Genomic DNA, 11,877 nt, shown 5'->3' with positions numbered 1-11,877 from the left:
TACGGCTCACAGTTGGAAAGTAGCATAAGCTGTGAAGTGATAAAACCAGGAGATAGTCACCTCAGTGTTGAGCTTTCAGCGGTGCGATTTATCTTTTTGACAGAGGCCTTTATATCAGCAGATCGTGCTGTGGTGGATCAGGTTTTACAATGAAAAGCAAAATGAAACAGGGAGGAGAGTCTTGCTTCAGTGAAGCATTTCAGGTAGATAAAAGTCAGGACAAACCAGCCTTCTCCATACTTTCCACAATGAGAACTCCCCTGGGACATCAGGTTACAACATATATTCATCTATCGTAAGTAGGACAACAGAGGTTTTCACATTTGTGCTTATAGTGGTGTTAGACAAAGGAAGCTTGCACATACTTTTGACTGTGTTGTTCTTTTAAATGCCGGTAATGTTTGTGTCATGAATTTTAATCACAGGCTTCAAGTCAACACTCAACATTGTTAGTGGCTGACCCGAGAAGAAAAACTCCTTTAAAACGGAGAGGAGAAGCAAACAGCGGGATTTATCATGTCTGTCAAGCTTTCTAAGAGGCTGAGCAGCAAAAAGAAAAGTATGCTCCTTTTGTCTTTGGTTTTTCAAGGGCTGTGGCGTGATAGTTACTTTTTCTGTGGGTATTATATCGATATTGTGAAAATGAGTGAGTCAAAGAAATGAAAGCTGTCTGAATGTTCTATACTCTCAAAAGATTTGCCCTTGGATTTTAAATATATAAGACATTGTTTAATAGATCAATTAGTAAAACTTATGAGTTTTTCCATTCTTAAGCTTGTTGCAGTATAATTTGGAGACTTCAAACCTAATGTGAGCTAAACAAGGTTCGGGGAATCTGACTTTGCTTCAAACCAAACAACGGCGACCTTAGGGGATAATTAATTCACCTGTTCTTGCCCCACTTAGATTATCAGGTGTGCAGATCTCCAGACAAATCAGTGGCACCTTTTAAGTGATGCTGCTGGATTAACCCAAACCAACACAGACTGTGTCACCCCTAAAATCTGTCTGTTTCCCCTAAACCTTAGCTAGTTCAAACATGTTTTCATTCTACTGCTACACTCTACTTTTCACTCAGAAAGTGCTTTGGCTAATAATGCTAAATGTGTGCAACCATGATACCAAATAATTTCATGTCATTAAGGAAGGCACAAATGAATTTGGGCTGACCACTACAGCAGCCTCCTGTGAAACAAAATGAGATAAAACCTGCAGGCCAGGAGGGATGTGCTTTGATAAAAGCACAGCATTGCTGCGTGTTTTAATGTGTTTGCTCATGTTTGGCAGCAAATGTAAATTCTGGTCTTAATGGCACCACAGGATGTCCTGTTAAAGGGGAGTGCTGCTGTTTTGTTTGTAGGTATACTTGAGACCCTGAGCTAAAATGTAATGGCTAATAAGCTGCAGGGACAGGACCTTTCCTGTTAATGAAATGTAACTGTTCTGTGTTATATATCAACACTTTATATGTAACATTAATGAAATCAACAGGGAAAGTATTGACAGTTTTATCATGAATTTTTAAGATATTTTCTACCTCTTGCTACTGGTAATTAAAATTAGTCTGAGGCAACAGATGAAAACTACACAGAGCAATAAATTCAGTATTGATAAAAAGTCAGTTCAAGTCTATGTACAAAGACATACAAAACACGTAAACTATATGCTTTACAAGTCAAGTTTAAAATATAAACACTTTTTCTACATTTCTAACAAAAACTAATTCAACTTTGATTACTATAAAGAATTCATGTCACTGAAAGGTAATTTCTTTGCACTTACATTTCAGAGAATCTTTTTTCTTGATCATATAAAATCAAATTTTACATGTACATGGATAAAAATATTTCACAATGGAAAATTAAAAAATGTGGCTAATTCACATCTTAAATGATGGCTTTGTTGTTTCAAACCAGAGCCTCCAAAGAACAATGCCCAGGCTGAGGTTCTCAATATGCTGGGCCTGGAGGCCTTCTGGACTACACCACTGGACCCAGCATCTATGTTGGACATCAGCACTTGGACTCTGGAGAACCAAGCTCCTCTAGAGCTTAAGGATTTACCAAATGCATTCCTCCAGCGCCTTTGGCTGCTTAACCCAGACTCCCGGAGTCCTTGCTGCAAACTTTCACATGATATTCTGAACAATGCAAACAAGGAAATAATCAATGGTTTTGGAGAAAGCCAGTGTGCAGTCAACCCCCTTGATCTAGTTACAGCTGTCTTTATGTCTGCCAACACTTTCCTTCAACAGGAAATGACTGTGCGCATGATGCAATGCCAGTTTGCTGTGCCCCTGGTCCTTCCAAACATAGATCCAGAAGAACCCAGTCAGTTTCTTCTTTGGCCTCTGCGAAGTGTTGTGAGCCAATGGAGGTCTCACTTTCCGGACAAACACAGCAAGGTCCATGAGGGGGATTTGGCAAGTACACACATGCCAATGCTTTCTTGTGTGAAGCTTGGTCACTGTGGTGTCTCCAAGTCACAGGTGCTAAACAATGTCATAAATGGACTAAGATCTCCTCGTGAAACATTTCTCCACAGGGGAATGGATGGAGGACAGCTGCCCCGAAGACTCTCCAATGGCCTGGTAGAGATCGGGTGGTATCTACCCACTGGAGACACCACCAGAGATATTTTTCCTGTCCCCATGGTCATCTCTAACCTACGTGGTGATGCAAGTACACATGAGAAATACCTCAGCCTTCTATGTCAAGTGTCGTCAGCTTTGGTTGTTTTCTGTGGGAATCTTAGAGAGAAAGAAAAACAGCTTCTTGCTTCTTACAAAAACATGGCAAGCAAGCTCATTTTGATTGACCTGTCAGACACTGAGAGAAATGAAAACAGAGTTGTGGGGTTTGTTGATCAGAACCTTGAATTAGACATGGGTCTTCCCAGAGGATCAGTGCTGCAAGGGGGAGCTTTGAGTGAGGAGGAACTGGGTAATAGGCTGTGTGACACCTTGAAAGATCTCTTACCAGATAAACTGAAACTTGTTACACTTGAGGAAGCAGCAAAATTAGCAGAGGAGCAAGGCTTTCATGTGGATGAAGGGGTAATCTGTAAAAAGGCAATGGCCACAGTGGAGGAAGTACTGAAAGGTTTGGACGAGGGATCTGCTCAGTTTAGGGAGAAACAGCTTCCTCTGCAGGGGTCTTTGTGGAACAAACTGGCTGAAATAGAAAAAAAGGAGAGAAAACAGAGGAAAGAAGGACAAGAAATCAACACCCAACTGCAAAAAGAAAAGAAAGACATCTTGGTGGCGTTGAGCAGTTACAAAATGACCCCAGCAATGAAGATTTTCACCGATGCGCTTTTCACAACAGATAAAGTAGAGAGGACTTGTTTCCTTAGTTGGATGAAGCTGAAGCTGAAGCTGATGCAAATTGAGAAACAAAACACTCCAGACAATCTTTTTGCAACCCTGCAGACAGAAAATAATGATTACATGCCTGAACATTCTGATGAGCTCAAAAATGGAGCTGATGATGACCTGGGGGACAGCGATAGTTTCTGCACAGATTCAACATTTGAAGATGAACAAACTGAAGAGCAGCTTGTAAATAGTGAACTGCAAAGTTCTGAGCAACAGTTTGAGATAGGCCAAGAACACATTTTGCAGATGTCCACAGAAACGACCATTGAACCACAGTCACCACAGAAAGAAGATCTCGAGTACACACATGATCCAGGCACAGAGCAGCAGTCATACATGATGCTAAATGAAAATGAGGTTCAAGGTGAAGAAAGTTTTGAAAACAAAGTCTGTTTTGAGGAACAAATTGCAGATCCAGTTTCTGAAAACCAAAACAGTCATTTGGAGCCTGGAGAAAATGGAACCTTGACATGGCAAGGGAAACAGCAAGATGACCCAGGGCTGACACCAGCTAAGTCAGATTCGACTTCTTCTGTCCAACAACACATGTCTCCAGATGTTTCCTTTGAACATCATGAGGTCTCATATTCACAGTCTTTTGAACATGATCCATCCTCGCTAGGGCTTGAGCACTTTTTGCGTGAGATGGGCCTAATTTTTGAGCTGACACACATCAGCCCCGGCAGTGGGAGCCAAAACGTGTTGCGTCTCCCTAGCTTAGCTACAGACCTTCTTCTCTATGGGATTCCACTTGAACTAATGGATGGTGATGCGTCAAACATCCCCATTCACTGGCTGGGCTGTGTCTTTGCAGAGCTCAAACGCCGCCTACCTCAAGAACAGCGCAGGACCCGGGTGCTGACAAACCTGGGTGTACATCATGCTAGGAATGCTGAGGTTCTTTCTGCATTATTTGGGGTGAAATTTCCAGAGGGACGGAAAAGATCCACTAAAGGGTTATACATGGTCACCCTCTGTCTCCCTGATAACCTCAGAAAGGACATGGAATGTGATTTTCTGTTGTTAATTGATGTGGAAGGTCTCTGCTCAGACAACAAAAGAAATACACTGATTTGCGACAATGAGATGGCCACTGTTGCAACAGGACTGAGTGATGTTTTAATGCAGAACATCTCTTCACATGCAGGTGCTGACTTTGAAACTAACTTCACTGTCATAGTCAATGCTCTCCTACGCATCCAAGAATATGGCCCCATGCCCATTTGCCAACTCCTGGTTCAGGATGAAGGATTAAACAGCATATTACAAGCCTCACAGTTAAGGCGTGTATCTGATATGCTTCAGACTGAGACTGGGAACAGAGAAACTAACAATGCTGATCACCATTATGCAAAGACCACAAGCTGTACCACCTGTGTCAAAGGGCCTTGGAACAATATGTCCCTCTCTGAGCCAACTGATACAAAGTATAGTGAGGCTGTGTTAAAGCTTAAGCAAAACCTGTTTGGGGCATTGAAGAAGTGTGCAGCTAAGTCTGAAGCCACAGGTCTGCCTGAATTTATGCGCCGTTTGTGTGCTATATGGGATGCAGTGAGAGAAGAATCATTCTCCATTGGTCTACAAAATACTGACATAGCTTTAGCATTCTCTTTAATGTGCACAGAGCTTTCACAGTGGGAGGACAGTTTCCTGGAACACATGGAAAGCTGGCTTATGGGGGCAACACGTAAAATCTTCGCCACAAAGGCAAAAACTTTAGACCCTGTGATCCAAAATGGCCTTCTGAGTGAGTTGAAGGATGAAGCCAGAGCTGAAGTCAAAACAGAGGTGGACAAACTCAGATCAAAAGTAGAGGCCTCTTTGATGAAAGATGACACTCTCAACATGAACACATTCAAGCCAGTCCTAATGAGCAATATGGATGCCCTCCAGGAGCAAGTAACTGAAGAGATAATGCAAAAGTTGGAGACAGTCAACGAGACCCACTGCTCTTCCACACAGTTGGAAAAATTTGAGACCTTGCTGGAAAAAGAACAGGAATCCAAGCTAAAAACACTGATAGAGAACAGCAAGTCCACCAAAGTTCTCCTTCAAGATGCTGAACTAGAAGAGGAGTTTGAGGGTGCATGGAGTAAGGTGTTGTCCAACTTTGACTTCAGGCCTTCAGAAATGGATGACATTACTGCAAGGGTGACTGATATTCTGAAAGAGAATCTAATCAAGCGCGGGCTCCAGAAACACTTGAAAAAGCTTGAAGTCATTGGCCAAAACCAGTCATCTACCTTTTACGTTTATGATGAGCACTTTGGGTACCGCAGCAGATTAAAGCACATGTTTGAAGACAACAACAGACTGCAGAGGTTAGAGGCTCAACGGGTAGCATGTAGTATCATAGAAGATTATCAACAGTTTGTGGCTGATAAATCTAGCTCACCAGCAGATTTCTCTGACAGCTACATTACAGAAGTGTTAGAAAATGTTGAAAAAGCTCTGAGGGAAAAATCTATGGAAATCAAATCAGCTTTTGAAGTTGATCTGAAGGTTTATCTCTGTAGCGCTGCATGCCAGGACTTCCAAAAACTACATGACCGCTATGCCAAGGACAGGGAGCTTTTGACATGTATCTCTGCAACCAAGAATACGTACTTGGCAGAGTTTATCTACCAGTTCAGGAAAAGAGACCAGTGCCAGAGGATGGCTCAAACATTCACATCCATGGTCATCAAACCTACAGTGCTGGACTACATCTATAGACCACTGGGGATGTGTATTATTGAAGAAATCCGAGGCAAAGCCCCGCAGTATCAGTCCCGACGTGCCTTCCACCAGAGTTTGTTGGAAGAGCTGATAAAGGAAGACTGCTTTGAAAGTTTCCTAGAATATCTGCATTCCTATGACAACTTCAGACTGAGGAAGGTCCAGGAGACAGTGGTGGCTCACCTCTCTGAATTAAACTTGGATAAATGTAGGCAACAGAGACTTGGAGAAATTGTAGGAAAGTTTGCAGCAGCAGTGAGCAAAACGGCAGAAGGTACCAATGGAGTCCTGAGCGATGCAAAGCCGCTGCTGGAGAGAGTGTGCCTCACTTTAGAGACAGATGGAGATGTGGATGTCACCAGAGCCGCTCTGGATGGACCTCTTTTCAGTATTACCACAGAATGGGATCGCTTTATCACATGCCTAATGGAGTTACTGGCTGCTATGCGGTTGGACCTAGCCCATGAGTTTTCCCAGAAACTGGATATCACCCAATTTCTTCAGTGCCTTCCAATTCAGCCCCACGACTCCCTCTTCAACAGAGTGAAGGGCTGTGACAAGCAATGTCCTCTCTGCGGTGCTCCCTGTGAGCTGGATGAAATGGGGCATGAGGTCCACAGGGCTCTGCTCCACAGACCCAAAGGCATGTTGCCCCATAACTCCTGTTCTCTGTCCGATATAAGCTGCAGTGGAAGCATTAGTGAGGGCAACCTAGGCCTGAGTAAGGACACAGATGACGCATCTCGGGCATGCAGGGACCTCGATTCTCTCTACCCAGACTGGAGCATCTCCCCTGAGGACCTAAACAGCCAGACATCCAATGTTTATTGGAGGTACTGTGTGATTTGTTAATGCTTAAATATCTTATTTATTATCATTAAATGGTTCTGTTACATAATCTGGATGTTATGTATCAGGATATATATTTTTGTATGCAAAGGAACTAAATATTCTTTAATTGCAGGTATGTGTTGGCCAGGTTCAATGAGAGGTTTGCAAGGGAATACAAGCAGGAGCCAGCCAAGATTCCTGAGGCGTGGAAAACAATCACTAAGGAGGAAGCACTGAACAGTCTGAAGGAGGCTTTCCTCTCTGACTAGTGCTAATATTAGGACTGCCCTGTGCTGACTGCTGTCTTTATCATAATATAGTAGATGTGTTTTTTTATTGATTGAAGTTCACGTTTTATCTTGTTTAGAAGTTTTTTACTGTTATTAAGGATGTTGAGGTTTATAATAACACTTCTTATGGTAACTGATTTGTTTTTGTCGTTTTCTTTTTATAATTTCCTCAATAAGATAGTGTCCTTTATTTAAAATATGCTTTTGAAATGAACTGTGAATGTTGACTCCTTATTACCTTATTTTTATTACTATTATCTCTTTCACTCCTTCCTGATCTGACAAAATGATGTCAAAACATTGTAAGGTATTAGCATGCATTCAAAACCAACCAATGCTAAAACCCTGCAATATTAAATGAAAATACAATTGTTTACTTTTTTAACTGTTATCATCTAAAAAGTAATGTTAATTTTTGGGGTATTTAGAGAAGAACAGAAATATGAAATACTTCAGAATTAATACATCAAATTTCTTGTCCATCCATCAGTGATTTCCAGTATGTCAAGTTAATTTGTTTTGTGTTCTGAAATGACTAACTAGTATAACATTAACTGTAAGCCTTTTGTTTAATATGCAGACATACAGGTTATGATTCCACATTTTAACTACAAAAGATGTAATAATATTTAAGTGAAAAAATAAGTCAAAGTATTAAAATGACGGAAAAAACGGAAAAAAAAAACAAAACAAAACAAGACTTGCACAGTATTTACTCACTCATTGCTTCATTTAAACTCACTGTCACACCTGTTAAAAGCTGCTCCACAATTCAAGGTTACACATTGTAACTCTTCTTCTAGGAGCACAGACAGGATCCTCTGATGTGCTTTATCAACTTGACTAGTTTCCACTGTGGAACTGTGCATTGAAGATTGCATGTCCCTGCTTGGTGAGTCATGACAAACTTCTTATGGTACCAGTTATGCACTTTATTGAACCTGCTCAAAATCAGTGAAATAAAAGAAGAATGAATATAGGAGGAAGTCAAATGTTGAAATCCACAAGAGGGCAATGTGGGATGGAGGAATCACCAAGCAGGGCTCATTGTTTTTGACCTGCAATACCTTACTATCTGCTGTACATGTCCATTCATCCAACTATTCATCTTTCCATCTATTCTACATTAACAGGGCATTAACATTGCTCATTAACATTACTAAACAAATTAAACTGTTATTTAATCTGTTACATGTGCAACAGCAAAAATAAATATATACATATGTATATCATTCCTGATAAAACTGCCCTTTTGGAAGATTTTTACATACAGTAAAAGACAGTGATGGTGACAGTGACATACAGTAACTTTGGGCAGGTCATCGCCTGACAGCAAAGGTCACCTCTGTTCTTTGCCTTGGATTCTGTACAACCATGTGACCAGTGACAGACTGGTACTGAAAAATGACCCTGAACACTTTTACCTAGACCAGCTCACCACAACCAGCTCGGGAATACCTTACCACCCCCTCTCCATCGACACACATACAACACAGCGATGTGTCTCTCATGCTCTTGTATTTTTAGTATTATGGATTGCTGAAATGGCCTACAGAGCAAGTGGCCCACCGGGGTTTCTCCCAGTGCTCCTGATGACCAGTCTGGCTATGCATGTGACCACAAGGATCCCAGGCTTTGTGTGAAGGTTTGTGAAAGTTTAAAGGCTCAATAGTCAGTGCTTCATTTATTTATTTATTACATTTGAAATCAAAGGTGTGTGAGATGTCAGCCTCTTTCCTTATTTAGTGTAACACCTGGCAGTAAATATTTATACAATCTGCAGCAGTTCTTGGGCCAGCCTAGAGGTTGTGGGAGTCCCTGTATCATTAGTAACTTTCGATGGCCTGTGTCACTTCTCCTCAACACTTTGTAATAATGTGCACTGTACAGTATTTCATGCAAAAGGTCAGAGGATGTGAACACGCCACTTTTATCTTTATGCCTCTATGACTTGACATACTCTGGCTGGATTACATACTGTGAAGTGAAAATGAAGTCATGGTGACAGAGGTAAACATTGGGGGTGGGGTTTTTTTTCACCTGGCAAGATGTCATGAACTCTTTTTTAATGCAAATGATTTAGTAGACAAATGTGAACATCCAGCTTCTATCAGGCTTTTAGGTTTATTTTTCCCATTGAATTACCTCCTCCAGTTGTGTTTGTTTTGATAAATAATCACAGTATGGGACAATCTGCCTTGCAGCCAGTTGGAGGAAACAAAGCTTTACACACAGCAGCATGCCATGAGCAGCAGATTTACAGGCCAGCATAAGGATGAATTTATTCCATTCTATCTGGCAGATGGATTAAGTCCACCTGTTTTCTAGACAAACAAAAGTAAGAAGACAATAATAATAAAAAATACCTATCATGGTCCATACAGACAAAGACATAAATGTCTGTGATCTAGTGTTAAGCTAAGAGGGTATTCATTGCTGCTGAAGTCAATTTGGCACAAGATAATCTTAAAGCATCTCTGCTCAGGCTTCATGAAGGTGCCATCATTACAATTTCACAATTACAGGCTAAAAGACACTTGAATGTGTGTGTTTACCTGTTTCCAGCTGATTGGCAGATAGGCAGAACAGGCAGACAAACATGGAGATGATGTGGCAGATAACTAGCAACAGATTCAGGGAGGTGAGAATTGCTAGCAGATGCACACATGCTGCGGAATAGAAACAAAATAATCTGGCCACGGGTGACAAAAAGTTGCCCACATGTACACTTGGGTTGAACGACAGGAATTGAGGACACAGTATTTAATGTTCTGAAACAAATACACATTCTTCAAACCCCATTAATGCTTCCACACAACTGCCATAGCTGAATACTGAAGTCTGACCTTGATATGTCTTTATTACAGTAATCTACGGTTTCACAGAGGTGGTGATTCAACTAGCTGCATCGCTGCACAGGAACCCAGAAGAAACACAAAGCACAAAGTTGTACTCGCAGCCACACACGACAACAACAGTCAAAGCAGCGAAACTTCACAGGGCAATGCGGTTTTTGTTTTTTCAAATGAGGCATGGTTGCCAGTTTGATTTGTTTCAAACGTCTTTCAGCCAGAAACATTTGCAAGTTGAGGCTGGGGAGGGAAAATGAGCATACATCACCATGACATACAGTAAATACTGATATTTATCAATTTCTGGCATCTCCCTTGACTCATTTTACTACTTTATTGGCTCACACACACAGACAGATGCACAATGTACTGCACAGAGCCACAGATAATGGATGTTCAGTGAGGTCACAATATGTACCACAAAGCACCTTATCTTTATCCAATCTGTTTTTGCAGAATGACTGTGAAGACAAAGCAAAAACAGTGATTTTCACAGATTCCCCATTTATGATTTCTTCTTTAACAACATTCTTTACTAATTGATTAAAGAAGCAGAGCTGTAGCTTTATATTAGTGCTTTTTAAACTATACAAGCTTGGGCAATCAGTGCCTCCTCTAGAGCTCTGCTTGTGAATGATATTGGACCTGTGCTGTCCCATGTGTCAATACTTAAAAAAGATTTGTGGTAGAAGTCTGGAGTACTGCAGTCTGCCACTCTGACACCTCAAATCAATATCAGGCCCCTTTTCTTTACAGGTGTCTAGAGCTCTGACAGATTTTCACACTTGACTCTGTCGCAGATAGTCAGCCAACGATTGTCACCATACACTGCCTGTGATACATAGCTTTAACCTTTTCGGTCTGCTGAGTGGGAGTGAACAGACTGACTGATTACACAACATTGTCTACCAACCTGACAACTGCAAGATATAAGTACCTGCCAGTTGATTTTCATTTCACATTGAAATGAATGGGGAAACAACAGCTGCCCGGAAGGTGGAAAAACTAACTCAAAAAGATATTTTTTGGGAAAAATGTATAGGAACACTTGTATGATTCTGTACTTTTCAACATGAGATAATACAACTGTTTTAATAAGAAACAAATCAACAGATAGTGCAGCTTGTGGCAGTGTGAGTCACCAGCTGTTGGGAATACTAGCAAGTGAGCAGTGTTTCCCCAAATAGATTAAAAACAAATCATTACAGAGCTGCATGCACTCCAGCTGTGATACAGGTTAAGTGTCAAAAAGTGACAATTTCTCGCAGCAAGGCATGTATCTAAAAGGTCAGGACACTGCTAACGTTTCTGAAAGGTCAGATTCTTTTAAATTAAAAAATGGGAGAGAAAACATGTAGTGCCTGCTATGCCAGTGTTTCACAAGCCAATAACAGCTCCTCTCAACACAACTGATTCGATAAGGGATTACTTTCAGATGAGGCCGTGTGTTCTGTAAATTATAGATCTCCCAGTCAGCCGCTGCCATAGTGTACAAGAACAAACTGCAGCAAAAAGTGGTCTGAACCAACAGAAGTATTTGAAACCACAATAGCGCTCAAGCACAATCTAAATATGTCCTGCACTATTTTGTCATGCAGATCACGCTCATCCTGTCCCCAGCTGGCTCAAGCACGGACTTGTAGCAGCAGGCAGCAGCACTAATTTACAGTCAGAAAGCTATGAGTGGAGGTAATGATGGGCAAACATTCCCATTTGGCACAATCAAACAACACTGGGGCACACAAGAGGTTAGAAGTGAAAATAGGCTGCCACTTATTGACAAAAGTGTTAATTTTAGTCAGCCATTGGT

At 41.2% G+C, this 11,877-nt stretch overlaps 1 protein-coding gene across 1 annotated transcript; it reads left to right on the top strand.

Annotated features, from left to right (window-relative positions):
* Positions 1 to 242: 242 nt before the first annotated feature.
* gvin1l2 (GTPase, very large interferon inducible 1-like 2) lies at positions 243 to 8,345 on the top strand. The gene is made up of 4 exons (XM_076734359.1): positions 243 to 295; positions 426 to 559; positions 1,917 to 6,927; positions 7,059 to 8,345. The coding sequence occupies exons 2-4, from the start codon at positions 517 to 519 to the stop codon at positions 7,192 to 7,194; spliced, it is 5,190 nt and encodes a 1,729-aa protein (XP_076590474.1). The 5' UTR covers positions 243 to 295; positions 426 to 516; the 3' UTR covers positions 7,195 to 8,345.
* The last annotated feature ends 3,532 nt before the right edge of the window (positions 8,346 to 11,877 follow it).

Source organism: Chaetodon auriga, chromosome 7 (genome assembly GCF_051107435.1).
Source record: "Chaetodon auriga isolate fChaAug3 chromosome 7, fChaAug3.hap1, whole genome shotgun sequence".
NCBI lineage: Eukaryota > Metazoa > Chordata > Actinopteri > Chaetodontiformes > Chaetodontidae > Chaetodon > Chaetodon auriga.
The sequence above is the reverse complement of the archived record's forward strand: the minus strand, read 5'-3'. Positions and strand labels throughout refer to the sequence as shown.